The sequence below is a fragment of the Impatiens glandulifera genome, chromosome 7 (genome assembly GCF_907164915.1).
Source record: "Impatiens glandulifera chromosome 7, dImpGla2.1, whole genome shotgun sequence".
Classification (NCBI taxonomy): Eukaryota; Viridiplantae; Streptophyta; class Magnoliopsida; order Ericales; family Balsaminaceae; genus Impatiens; species Impatiens glandulifera.
In genome coordinates, this window is record NC_061868.1 from 2,895,213 (window position 1) to 2,910,723 (window position 15,511).

The 15,511-nt window shown below is 27.0% G+C and overlaps 1 protein-coding gene across 1 annotated transcript; it reads right to left on the bottom strand.

Moving 5' to 3' along the window:
- Nucleotides 1–770: 770 nt before the first annotated feature.
- LOC124944937 (homeobox-leucine zipper protein GLABRA 2-like) lies at nucleotides 771–14,562 on the bottom strand. Its single transcript, XM_047485285.1, has 12 exons — nucleotides 14,516–14,562; nucleotides 14,248–14,380; nucleotides 4,808–5,055; nucleotides 3,383–3,500; nucleotides 3,125–3,295; nucleotides 2,704–3,039; nucleotides 2,513–2,614; nucleotides 2,214–2,414; nucleotides 1,954–2,122; nucleotides 1,521–1,813; nucleotides 1,354–1,431; nucleotides 771–1,184 (listed from the first exon to the last, which is right to left on the bottom strand). The coding sequence occupies exons 1-12, from the start codon at nucleotides 14,560–14,562 to the stop codon at nucleotides 771–773; spliced, it is 2,310 nt and encodes a 769-aa protein (XP_047341241.1).
- Nucleotides 14,563–15,511: the final 949 nt, after the last annotated feature.

The following is a 15,511-nucleotide window of genomic DNA, read 5'->3' on the forward strand; positions in this document are numbered from 1 at the left end:
ACAAAAAATTGAGATTTGGGATAAAAACGGACAACGACAATTGGATGGTCCATGTGGCAGCATACTATAAAAATATAGGTCATGCATAGTATAGTGAAAATTAATTTAAAATTATATGTTTCTGATGCCATAAACAAATTTATATATATATATCAATTTAATACTTATTAAAAAATTAAAAAATATGTTTCTTAAAAATGTGTCAGTTCATCGTTAATGATCAACACTATTCAGGAAAAAGGTAAAAAATAAATATTTCAAAGATTATCGTGTGACAATGTTGATGTAGTTTCAACAAACAACGAACTTTTGATTTGAAATAAGTTGAGATATTTCTCTATATTTTAATAAAAATGAAATTTTTTGTTAGACTCATTCAAGATTTCTTTCATTAACAAAAATGAATATGAATAGTATCAACTAAATATGAACAATAAAAAAAAATCTAAATCGTCTCATTGAACCTTAATATCTATCCACCCTTAAATAAATAATCCTCGTACATCCATCATTTTTCATATATCAACAATTTTAGAAACATTTAAAAAAATATAACAAAAGTTTTGACAATGAGTGAAATAAATTGCGAAAAGAAATAAAAGTTTATAAAATTTTGTGACAAGTTTTTGAAATCAGCCACAATTCTACATGAAGAAAAATTCCTCTAAATAAAATTCTACATGTTTCTTTAACGAAAAGGAAAAATAAAAATGGTCTTCAGTACTCTAAATTAATAATGCAATAGAAGTCTCTCACCAATGCATCCATCTTCACTCACACTTTAGGCTTTTCTTAATGTTTCTTAACGTGAGCGAAACAAGCTTATTAACAGACTCCATTGAATCCATACTCAGTTCGTCCATTGGAGAATTGCTAGCCAGAATTTGAAAAGCTAGAGTTAGAAGACATCCTCGACGCCCTCCTTCTTCTTCTTCAGCCCCTGTTGATTTAATCATATTCTCTTGATCCATCGAACAACAATCGAATACCATAGGCCTCGACTCCAACCCTTCTTGAAGAATCGAAAAACCCGAGGGAAGCATGGCAATTTCCCCCGAGTTGCCACGTGTAGAGTTGGATTGTAGTGAGGACATGCTCAACGATGCAAAAACCAACATTGATTCGAATTCATTAGTCGAGCTATCTTGCATTATCCTCATGTCGTCTTCTTTCCCCTTAATCCCCTATATGGAATGAATGTGCTAGTAAAACTATACAAACTTAGGAGGACATTCGACCATTTAAAAACACTTTATGGATATGTATTCATCTCTATATGCGAAATTGCCAATGAACCTATATCCAAAAAGTGTTTCAAAATGGCCCCATACTAGGAAGCAAAAAAGAACTTACTTGGATTGTAACCGAGTTGCCTCCTTTGGTCATGTTTACTAGGGATTCAGCTGGTTTTCCATTCAATATAACATCCCACTATAAACAAAAAGCAAAAGAATTAAGCTAGTTAATTACACCATAATCTAAAACGATCTATACACAAATGCAAAGGAAAATAGTCAAACCTCATGTCTTCGACTTTCATCACTAAGATAATCGGATAAGACAAGTCGAGAGACCGGTAACCATATAGATGTAACTCCGCAAAGGATCACGCCAATAGGTTCTCTAGGATCATCTAAGTTTCTCCTAATAGAAACCCTAATGTCATATTCATTTTTGCTTGTTAACTTTGTCAATTTATGGAGACTTGACACCGCAATTGAACGACAAAAATTAGCTGTCATTTTATGCGCCAATACCATTAGACTTTTCCTCTCTTCCATCGCAGACGCAATTCCTGTACGGTTTCCATAAACTGGAAAATGGTTGGTTAGTTTTTCTTGTATTGATGATGTACATTTTCATTATTTCACATTTATTCCAAAATTACATATTTTTGATGAAAATACCTCTACAAAAACTTAGTAAATAACCTAAGGACAAGAGTTCTATTACCATTTGACTCATAAGTGGGAAAGTTAGTGGTCATCATATAGAAGAGTCGCTCGCATTGTTGTTGTAGAGCCGTAGCCCAATGCCTAGCGCCAAAAGCTGCGCTAATAATTCCAGAATAATTTGTTGGGATAGTGAAGTTTTCACATTCCAAATGTTCAATCCACGTTACCTAAATAATAACAATTCATCACTTAGACAAATAAAAACTATAAACATTTTTTTAAATTTAATTTCATAATAAATATCAATCTCAGTTGTACTTTGCAATGGTCATCTGATATATCCTCGATAATGCAACCCGATGGACGTTTCCTAAATTTAACTGCGGAAACATCAATATTATTGTCAATGGAGAAATCGACAATTACCCACTTCTTGGAACTCAGTTGTTTGCAATGTCTAATGAAGTGCACTTCTCTAGTTGGAACCGTTGGAGTGAGCATCTGATATTCAGCGGACATCTGCAATATTATATAGTTCATTCTTAAACTTTAACAAACAAACAAATTTAGGGGTATATTTATAAGTTGTGTGAATAAATAGAAGTTAGACTCTTTACCAATTGAACATCACCATTTCTATGATTCTCTTTTCCATCACTAATAACATCAACACTTGTAGCCTTTGATATAATGCTAGGAAACATATCCTTCCATTCATTCTACAAAAATAAATTAAACAATTAATAAATAATAATCTACACATAAATAAAAACATTTTCTCGATAAATCATTAACAAAAACATCTTACCACGTCCATAAAACATTCAACAAGCTTAGTGATGTCAGCAAAGACAGTCACAATCTCCCTCGAAACCTCGATACGCATTCCACGACTCTCGTTTGTAGAGTTCCCTAACTGAAACCTTCTAACATACTCGACATTATTTATTATGCCACTACCATTTTCTATATCGCGCAACCAAAACGGTTCTTTCAATGTTGCCATATTGATAAGCTCGTTGATAGCTTGATCAACAAGTTTCATAATCTTCGACACCTCTATTCCTAGCACACACAACTTTTTTGCGCTAGCAGACAACGAACCCGATATATCCACACCCATGAGCGCTTTTAGCTTTTCAAACTAGAAAAACAAAGAAACCCCATTTAAATGATTTTTTCACGACAAAGAAGGTGATTATTCGATATTAAATTTGAATTAAACAAACCTCGGTGATAAGTTGGGCGTTTTGGATCCTCAAATCTTGTGAATCGATAGTTGGAAATCCACAGTTAAGGCAGAGAGCTTTCCTAATGGCTTCTCTAAGGAAGATGTTTTCTTCCTTCACCATTTCCATTTCGTTTCTCATTGATGAAATTTCATTACGCTCATTCATGGCCTGCAAAAGAAAATATCAAATAAGCTTCTAAACTTTTATTAAATATTTAAATCGAGCTAATAAAATTTTATTGTGCAATTTAGTCACCTTAGTTTGGGTTCTTCTATTCTGGAACCAGAATTTCACTTGTAGTGGAGAGAGCCCCAATCGATTTCCCAATTCCTGCCTTTGTAACTCATTGGGAAGACGCGAGTGTCTAAACAGTCTATATATATATAAAAAAAAAAACAATTTAATTATTATTATAATATAATACATAGGTTAGAAATTTATCTTAATCTAATTGGAAAACAAATATGCATATAAAAACAAAATATATATATATATATATATAAAAGACGGGACTCTTTTAAAATAATTTAAATATACATGTAATACAAAATAAGTGGTCAAAAGTGTTACTAAATGCACTCGAAACTAAAATAAAGAGAGAGTAATACTAAAAATGAAATGTTCACCAACTAATGAAAAAAAAAATATAAATTAAAATCCATAACTTAAGCTCTTCTTAATATCAATAAGTTTTGTCATAATAATAGTTACATATATAATTAAAAAAAAAAATTATACCTACAATATTTTGATTTACTTTTGAAAATTCAACCAAAAATTTATAATAATTTATAATAACAAAGATAAATACAACATTTATTATAAAGTAACCAAAAAAACATTAATTAGTCTCCGAATTTATTCTATACTATGATTAACATGACAGGAGAGAAATAACTTGTTCTTAAGAAAAATTAAAATTATATATTTTTTGAATTAAAGTTTGTCATTGGAATTCAATTATAATAATAGAGAGAAAAAATCAAAGCAATTAAAAATTGTGTATACAAACATGACACAAATGTCTAATAAAAATAAAAACTATGAGTTATAAAATATTTTATGTGAAATCAAATTTTAAAAGATTGTTATTTTAAGATTATTATAAAATAATTTTATAATTAAATTTATCTTAAACTAAAATACTAATTTATTTATAATATTAAAAAATATATAAACAAAATAGAGATATCAAATAGATCTTCAAATAAATAAGAAGATAATAGAAATCTATCTTGATTCTATTCATTATAATCCTTAATATATATAATTTAATAAAATTAACTTTAAGCTTTTTAAATTTTTTTTAATCTTTTTGTTAAACAAATCTCCTTTTCAGATTATTTTAGACTAACTAAAACAGCCGAGTTCAACTCATTCTTCTGTTAGAAGAAAACGTTGTTCAACAAGAACAAGAGTTATTAGAATAACTCGTTTGATTATTTAAATAATCAATCTTCTTAACATATATATTAAAAAAAATATGTTAAGAAGTTTAAATCAATAAATTTAAATCAATAAATTTATAAATTAAATCAATAAATTTATAAATTAATAAGCGAGTTGAGTTGACTCCATTGGATCATCCAATGAAGATGCATAAAATATAAAATATAGAGGGTGAGAGAGATTCCGTACAGTTCCATTTCTTTGATTTGGTCGGCGGTGTGACGGTGATACCTTTTCCTCTTCCTGCCGGCGACGGCGCCGCCGTCAATGTCTTCATCCTCGTACTCCTCTTCCGACAGAGTTCTAGCCGTTGATCTTACTCTGCCTATCTCCAATACCGTCTCCCTCCTCTGCCCTGACTGCCCACCCATTACTTCCTTTCCTTTTCCTAAATCAACTCTTCTGCCCAGACTGCCCGCCGCCGCCTCTACCACCTCCTCCGCCGGAAGATCCGCCGCTTCCTGCCGGAAACTTCCCCCCTGTTTGTTTTGGGTGAGAGATAAACAAAACCTTTAAAAATTAATAAAGTTCGTATTTTTTTTCAAGATTTGGCCAGAGATTGAATGAGAAAGAAAACAAGAGACAAATTAAGAAATTGGGTTAAATTCTTACAAGACTCAGAGTGAGAGACACATTGTCTTTTCCCATGTTCATGCTCTGTTTTTTTATTCAAAGAATGTTCTTAAGGAGAGAGAGAGAGAGAGAAAGAGGAGAGGGGATTAGATCATAGATGTGTTTATATGTAACTTGTTTTTGTTTTGCCTAAAATTTGGAATTAATTTCAAATAATTTAGAATCTTATCAAAGATTACTTTTTGTTTAATCTTATTAATTAAAATATTATATAATATTTTAAAATAATTCAAATAAAGTACTTTTACATTAACTATTTCAAAACAATATCAAACAAAATATTTATGGAGATTATGAACTCATTTGATATGGGATAATTTTGTAATAATTATGCTTTTTTATATTTATATTTATATATATATATATATATATATATATATATATATATAAAGTGAGTTATTTGATAATTAATTAAAAATACCTTTAACATTTAATATTTAAAAATGTTATAAAATAAGTTATTAATTTAATGTATTAATTGATAATTTTAATGTCTTAAATAAAAGTAATGATAAAGGATGAAATAAAATAAAAAATCATCAAACAATGCATTAATTTGTAATAATATTATATATATAATTATTTGATGTTTTCTAAGAGAAATGTTTTTTAATGAATTAAAAGAACTAGAAAATAAAAATATAACTTAATTACACTTATTTTATTTTTTTTCTAACTTAGTTTGATCATTAAATGAATTTTATTTATTTAAGAACTAATACTACACTTACTTTCTTTATTAATTTTCATTTAAGTTTATTCTTCTATGAATTATCAAATTATTCACATAATTAAAAAATAATTCAAATAATCAATCATAATATTTTATATATTTTTATCTCATATTCCATATTTTATATTTAAACAATTTATTTATTAAAATAATCCTAAATAACCCAAATATATAAGTTCCAAACATTATGGAATATGATAATCTTCAAATTATCACCGTGTAATTTAAAGACCAGTCAATGCATTAATTAATCTGCTTCCAAAGTTTTAAGGCTTGTTTGGATATATTTCTAAATATTTCTTATACTTATTTCAAAATTATAGATAATTTTAATATATATATATATATATATATATATATGTTTCTAAAAGACTAAACAAATCATACCAAATAATAAAAAACACCAAAAAAAATAATTATAAAAAAAATAAAAACAAAACTTAATACTTTACAACAAAATAACTATGATGTAATAAGTGCTATTTACAATATTTTTGCAATGAACACATATTCATATTTATGTTTATAAAAATGTTTAGTTTTTATTTAACCCTCAATAAATGTATTTGCACAATTTTTACACGCATTTATTATTAAATATTAATTATGCCAAACTTCAAATTTATTACTTACCATTTTTATAAAAAAAAAAATTAACTACTTACCATTAAAAGTATAAATAGTTTCAAATCTCTTTTAAAATAATAAGTTTTTAGAAAGTAGTGTCCAACCTACCTTAAAATTTAATTATACTTACCTTAATTTCAAATTTAAGTTCGTTTATATATATATAATATATAAATAAATGCAGTCACATCTCTGGAGATTAATGTCTAATTAATTACTCTAGCATGAAAACTTATTATCTAATTATTACATCGATAAAATCTAATCTTTTTTGATAATTTTAAATTCACCCTTAAAATAATAAATCTCTAAAGATTAATGTAAATTTTATCTGTAAAAATATCATCAAATATATATATGCCAGTCTGATTTTGTTTAGATCACAATAATATCTTCTATAAAATTAATTAATTATACCTACCTTAAAAGTTGATAATTTTAAATTTATCCTTTAAATATATATATTTTATAAATTGATATTTTATTATAATTGTAATTAAAATAACTTTTCATAATTATTAAAATAAAGTGATTTTATTTATATTATATATAAAAATAATTTTAATAATTAATAAGTAAAGATTAAGAGTATTTTTTTGATATGAAAAATGCTATTAAAATAAATAATATATTTTAAATGAAAAAGTTAAAATTAATGAAAAGGTTGATTTTTTTTTTACCAAATTTGTAGATCATATTATATATAAATAAAATCAAATAACACAATTTATTTGCCAAACAAAATATATATATATATATATATATATATATATATATATATATATATATATATATATATATATTTGACAACATTTATATAAGTTGAATACTTCAATTTACCTTTGCAATAACAATTTTTGTAAAATCAGTGTAATAATTATCCATACAAAAATCAACATTCGTATCTGACATAAATAGTCTGATTAGATTTTTTTTAGATGGTTGGAAATATTTTTACAATGGAGATAATTTCCTCTTTAAAAATTATTATAAGTGCCTTTAAAGTTAATCTATCAAATCTCCCTGCTTAGCTCTATTTTAAATAGAAATATAAGAAAAATAATTAACATATATTCTAGATGATAATATATACAAAGACAAAATGCCAAAAAAAATCCTAATTGGTTTGGAGGTTCTTTTGGCCCAATTGATGAATCTAGATGCATGCAACAACAACATTGATCCTTGATCTTGTGAAGCCCATTGAATGGTAATAAGTATAACTAATGATAGATTGTTTTTTCTTTGGCCTTCAACTATATAACTTAATAATAAGTAAATTAAATTATTTGTTTAATCTCTAATTTATTGTAGTCTAATATATTTATTATATAAAATTTATGGTCTAAAATATCTAGTAGTGTCCATTTAACTTTTATTACATAATCGGGTAATTTTATCCTGTCACGTCTTTAGTCAACTAGGAGTGTTAAATATTTTGTCTAAATTGAATATTCGACTGATTAAATTTGAATAACTGAATTTAAATTTTATTTTCGATTTTCGAATAGAAAATTAAACTGATTTGAATTCAAATACGATTTTCGTTTTATTTTCGAAGTTCAAATTTCAACTCGAAAATCAAACCGAAAATCGAATTCATTTTTTATTATTTATTTTTTTTATATATTATATAATTTATTATATATAATTAAATAATTATATATTAAATTATCATGGGCATCCTATCCTCATTCATTTTCCCCTCCCTATAATCGTCCATCTTCCTACATTCATGGTCCTTCCAATCGCTCACCTCATCTTTAACTATAAAAATCTCTAAAACTCTTCATTTAGCTATCTCACCATTAATATATTGTTAGTCGCTAACACTGTTTTTAAGAGTTAATCCATGATTTATTTTCCATGGTTATAAAGATTATAAATATTATTCTATTTACCATTAACAAGTTAGTATATTAAGCATATTGATTGAATCGATTCATAAATACCCCTACTAAAATAAAATAAATATACGAAATCTAAAAATGATGTAATACCCAATTTAAATAGAAAATTTATATATTTAAAATAGTATCTTGTACTATTAAAAATATAAAATAAGACAAAAAAAAATCTATAAAATTTAATCATTTTTACCTATTATTTAAATTAAAACTTCTATTTTTTCTAGAATAAAATTCATTTAATATAAAAATCCAAATCAATATCTTAAAAAAAAATTCTTTATAGCTGAAAATAATATTTTTTTTAGTGACGGTAAAAATTGGTAAAGTTAAAACAAGTTGAAGCGAATGGAATGAAATCAAAGATGTAGCACTACTTAAAGCCAAGAGAAATAGATTTGCAACAAGTGTGTTCAAGTGCGGCTTTGGAGCAGTGGTGTATAATATTTGACAAGAACGGAATGCAAGGGTATATGGCAGAACCCGCAGGAGCGTTGAAGAGTTATGGAAAGATATTGTATCGGATTGCAGCACCCTCGCGGGAACGTGGAGAAAAGTTCCAAGCACAAAGCAGAACTGAAATATCTGTAGGAACTGGAATTTACCGTTTTTTAAACTCACTAGAATTGAAAGCATTGTAATCAGATAATTCATTAAGAATGTTACGACTTCAAAATTATTCTAGGTCTGTCTAGAATAATCTCTTAAACTCGTGATTTTTTTTTTCTATTCTTAAGAAATTTTAATGAAATGACGTTAAGTCGTTTTTCCGAGAAAAAAAACAAGTTGAATCAATTTATCCATCAAATTATAATTTTGTGACTTGTTTATTTCAACTAATTTGCGACACGATTTAACGATGGATGACATATTTTGAAAATTCTCATTACGAGAAATATTAATTTTATTATGCTATAATTGAGATCTCAAATAATACATAGTTTTTGAACAATACATTTAATCAATTTGTATATATCTTCAACTTTAAATAATTAATTAACTTTAGAATTTAAAACCGAACTAAGTATAATGAGTTTTATTATTTCATCACTAAATCTCGAATTTAACTATTTTTATTTAAATTTATTACTAAAAAATTTATCATCACTAAAAATATATTTATTTTAATATATATATATATATATATATATATATATATATATATATATATATATATATATAATTTAAAAGTTTACCTTTGTTACCGCTCACCCCACCCAGATATGGCTATGCCATTGACGGTTTATTTTTGTCATCGAAACATGGAAGATTAGTAGATTAGTAGTAAAGTCGCTAAGAATAGTTTGAGTGATTTATATATATATATATTTGTATAGTTTTAAACTTTTAGTATATAAGATATCTAATTCAAATAATTTAAATTCAAAATTAATTTAGAAATAAAATAAAATAAAAAATTGAATATTTGAATTGGAAATCCCTGATTAAACTGGAGAAAAATCGTCTTAGCGAGGTAATTCGAATCGAAAATCACGTAACAAATTATAATTATCATTCTTATTTTTAAGCATCTTTATGTAAGTTTGTTTTACATTTATTTAACAACTAGACATTGTTCATCTTTATATAAAATGATTGTGACTAGAATTAAAATATATTATTCACAAGTTAATTAATTATTACTCCAAATCTAAATAAAATACAATATAATTGCAACAAGAAAAATCATGATTTAGATGTTATTTAAGTGTGGTTATTTGAATAATCAAAACCAATAATATAATTTTTTTTATATCACGTCACTAAATTTATTAAACAAAATTAAAAAATTCTATATTTTAAATTTTATTATATATTAATACTCTTTAAGTTTTTTTATAAACAAAAAAGTCACTTCTCAAAATCATTATAATCTTTATTTTTTAAAATAACCAGATTATTTAAATAATCCATATTCGAACATCGTAATGTCCATCACATAACTAAAGCGATAAATTAAAAATTTTGCTTTTGGTACAAGTACAACTACTGTAGTGGATATAAACTATAAGGAGATATAAAAAAAAGTATAATTTATATATATACAGTTGTTTGGTTGAAAGTATGAGACATTAAAAAATTTTGTTAACTAAATATAGTATAAAGTTAAGTATTAGAATAAAACAATAATTTATTTTTTAATTTATTTTTATCTTTTGTTAACTATTTTTTAAATATTATTTTAAATTATTTTATTGATATTTAAATTACTTTAAATATTATTAATATTATATCAAATATATAAATAATAATATAATTATGTTATTATTTAAAATTAATAATATTATTTCATAATTTTGTTTGAAATATGAAAGATAATATATATTTTTTAAATTATTGAGCTAATTAGTTAAGAGATAATAATTATAATTAATAATAATATTTTTATTTTTATTTTTATACTACTAATTATAAAATAAGTATTAAGTTTTTTTAAAATAATAAATAAAATTTAAATAATAAAAGAAGTTTATTTAAAAAAAAAGTAATAAAAGTCTAATAATTAAACTTTAATGAAAAATTAAATAAACAAATAAATATTAATATTAAAAAAATGGAATAAAAATAGTAATTAAGAATTTAATACTTTTTTGTAAGACAACGTAGGATGTTACTAGTTTATACTTTTTTTTGAAGGTCTATGTTATACCATTGATTTTACAATAGGTATAAAATCAATCCAACCAAACATTTTTACAATTTTATTATGGTTTAATACATTCTACCAATCACAGTCTCAAGGTCACAGCTATCATATTCTTAATCTTTTGTTGCTCACGACGAAGATGGTTGCTTTTTAAAAGCATTTTTATTTTACTTTTACCTTTAAATACAATTTATTATTAATCTTTTCGTGTTTTCACTCGTTAGAGGGTAAGTGATTCATTTCGGTTGATTTGTACACTAAAATTCACCACCAAATCGTTAAAGTCAATTTAAGACCACCAAATCGTTAAAGTCAATTTAAGACGTCAATTCAATTTGATCGATTAAAATAATTACTAGTATACCTAAAATTTGATTTAAAAACAAGTAGCATAAAATAATTATAAAAATTTCCTAACCTAGATAGTTAAATCACGTCTAAAATATCAAATATCACGAGTTTAATTCATAAAACAAAATACACCCTATATCAAAATATCACAAGTTTAGAGTTCTAACATTTTTTTTAATCAGGAGGAAAAATAAAAAATGTTAACAAAAGTAAGGCCTTAGACACTAATATTTGACACATCCTATTTATAGAATGTTTTTAAGTAATACCAAGTTATTAAAATATTTTATAAAAAATTATAAACGAGGGATTTAAAATAAAATAAATATTTTATTCATTAAATTCAAAATAATTAAAATAAATGTCAAAATAAAATAAAATTAATAATTATTTGAGAAAAATGTTATATTCGTTAATGTCAAATTAATTAAAATTTGGTTCAGAATAATTAAATAATTATTTCAGAATTTTTTATATTTTATTAATCTCAAATTAATTAAAAATTTCGTTCAAAATAATTAAATAATTATTTGGGAAGAATCTTATATTTATTAATTTTAAATTAATTAAAATATAAGACTTAAATAAATTAAAACAATTATTAATAAAAAAAAATGCAACCACTTAAATCTCAAAATAATTATTCCTAAACTCTAAAATAAAATAAAAATACTTAATTATGTTCTTTTTTTTGATTTGACATTTTCCTAATTTCAGCAAGTTTCAGAAATTGTTTTTTTTTTCTTATTAGAGATTGTCTCTAGGCGCATAATTTTTTATAATTTTTGATAGAGAAAGAGTAAGTCATGACAAATTAAAATGGAGGGTAATGGGAAGACAGAAGGAAATAGAATAGGAATAGGCCGCACTTCTATATTTTTATTCCACTGGCATGCCACATGGAGCGATATGTCGCTCCCTCTATCATTCCTCAGAAAGTATATGAGAATTTGAGAGAGAGATTTCGTACAGTTCTATTTCTTTGATTTGATCCGCATTAGGACTCCTCTTCTAGTCGGCGTCGTCGTCAATTTCTTAATCCTCATACTCCTCATCTGATAGAGTTCTAGCCGTTAACCTTACTTTGTCTATCGCCAATGCCTTCAACTTAAAAAAATGGGTTAAGTTTTTACGAGACTAAGGAGTTAATTGGTTGGAAAGGTTAATTTAGAATCCGAATATTTTATCCATGTCACCTACAAAATAAATATCGAACCAATCATTATTATTAGACAAATAATATTATTTTCATTTTTTAATTTGTAATGATAAACCTAGGTAATTCATACCTTACAATGATCATCCGAAATTATATATATATATATATATATATATATATATATATATATATATATATATATATATATATATATATAAATAAAAAAAGATCCTGCACATTTTCATTTCTATGATTTGTCAGCAGTGTGACGGTGAGGCCTTTTGCTCTTCCTCCCGACAGTGTCTATTACGCCATCATTGTCTTCCTCGTCCGAAAAAATTCTAGTTATTGGTGTTTATTCTTTGATTGTCTTATCTCCACTACCTCCTTACTCCGTTCACCGATAATAATTTCTTTACCTTTTCCTAAATTACCCCTACTCACCGGAACAGGCATCGATGCAATCAGGCTCTACCAAAGACTCGTGGTCGCTACCAAAATCAGAACAATCGTGCTCTGTTGGAGACTCCTACCCTGTAAAATATTTCTTCTTTTTTCATTTCAAATAGATTCTTAGAAATCCTTATAGATTTTTAGAAGTCCTTATAGGAAATCATTGACTCTTCGTATGCTTAAAACCATTAATATTATTATAGAAATATAAAACATAAAAATAAAACATCTTAATTTACGTTTTTCAACAAATCTCCCCCTTAAACTTAAATATTCTTCTCATCTAACATTGCAATCATCTTTTTACATCTCTCCAACAGTGTGGTCGGCAATGGCTTGATAAAAAAAGTCTACGACTTGAGCTCGACTTTTAACATGCTCTAGCTCGACCTTTCATTCTGTGACTTGTTCTCAAATGAAATAAAATTGGATGTCTATGTGCTTGCTCCTTCCGTGATTAATCGAGTTCTTTTGTCAACTCGATCGTCGACTTCTTATCAACTCGGACCATAGTCCCTTCATCTCGGATCACTCCCAAATGCCTTAGTAAATTTGAAAGCCAGACTGCATGACACACACTCCAAGAGGCCGCCACATACTCTTCCTCACATGTCGACAGAGTTACAATAGGCTGCTTCTTTGATAGCCAAGTAAAAGTCGTATTCCCGAGTAGGAATAGATAACTCGAAGTACTTTTCCGGTCATTAACATCACCACACCAATCACTATCCGAGTAACCAACTAATCGATAGTCAATTGATTTTGAATATAAAATACCAAGTGAAAGGGTTCCTCGAACATATCTTAAAATTATCTTCAAGGCTTTCCAATGTGTACAGCTTGGATCCTCCGTTAATCTTCTTTCTATCCCAACACTCAACATTAGGTTGGGTCTCGTGCTTGTAAGATACCTTATATTTTTGATTAAGATTCGATATCTCCCAGCATTAGCTTATTCTCCTCCATCAAACTTTGAGATTTTAATCCTAGTTCCATTAAAGTAGAAACTAGGTTGCAGTCCTCCATTTTAAACTTCTTTAATATTTTAAGCGCGTACCTCTCTTGGGATATAAAAATTTCCTCTTCTGACTACTTCACTTCTAGGTCAAGAAAATATTTCATCAGACCTAAGTCAGTCATCTCGAACTCTTTCTCCATTACCTCCTTGAACTCCTTAATCAATTTTGTGTTGATTCCGGTGAATATTAGGTCGTCGACATAGAGAACGACTACCATCATATCATTTTCTGATTTCTTTGTGTACAAGACATGCTCATACGGATATTGCTCGTACCTTTTTTTTGAAATATTCATCAATTCTCCCATTCCAGGCACGGGGAGCCTACTTCAGCCTGTAGAGGGATTTTTCAATCTCGACACCTTATTTTCATCCCCTCTATTCATATACCCGAGTGGTTGTTCAACTTACACGTCCTCCTTCAACACTCCATTTAGATAGGCTAACTTCACATCCATATGTGAAATCGGCTATTGATTCTGAGCAACTAACGAGATTAAAAGTCAAACTGACTCCATTATCATGACAGGAGCAAAGACTTAATCATAGTCGATTCTCTCCTTTTGCCTATAGCCCTTCACCACAAGTTGAACATTATAATGTTCAACCTCTCCATCAACATTCATTTTTTTGTACATCCATTTTACTCCAATGGGTCGAGCTCCTTCATGAAGGTCGACCATCACCCAGGTTTTGTTACGTTTTATTACCCCAATTTCTTCATCCATAGTTGATCTCCATTTCTCTTCTTGTGCAACTTTCTCAAAATTCAAATCTTCTGAGTCGGCCAAGAGATATACAATGTGTAATTCATTTGTAGTGTCATATATCTACCACAGACTTCTCATTCTGGGCTGTTGAAGATTAGATTTATCTTTTGAAAGCTCGATGGTTGTTGATATCAGAGGCGTAACAATCTTTGAACTTGTTTCTTCCTCAATCGGGTTACTACAGTTCCATGCCATTAAGTCCTCCACGTGAACATCTCGACTCACCACCACTTTTTGTTAACATGATCAAACAATTTATATGACTTAGATTTTTAATCATACCCAATAAATATGTATTTCTTGCTCCGATCTTCTAATTTTGTCCTGTGTTAACTTGGTACTTGCCCATAGGCCACGCTACCGAACACATTGAGATGAAAGACACTCGACTTCATACCACTCCAAACCTCCTAAGGCGGTTCTCTCTCTTAACTTTTCACGTGGACATCTATTTTGCACATAGACTGCGCATTGCACTACCTCTGCCCAAATTTTTTGGCATATTATTTCCTTTCAACATAGATCAAACCATATCGAGAATAGCTAGGTTCTTTCGTTCTTCTACACCATTTTGGTGAGGAGAATATAGCTCAGTGAAGAAACTCTATATCCCATGTTTTCTCGCAGTATTTGTTAA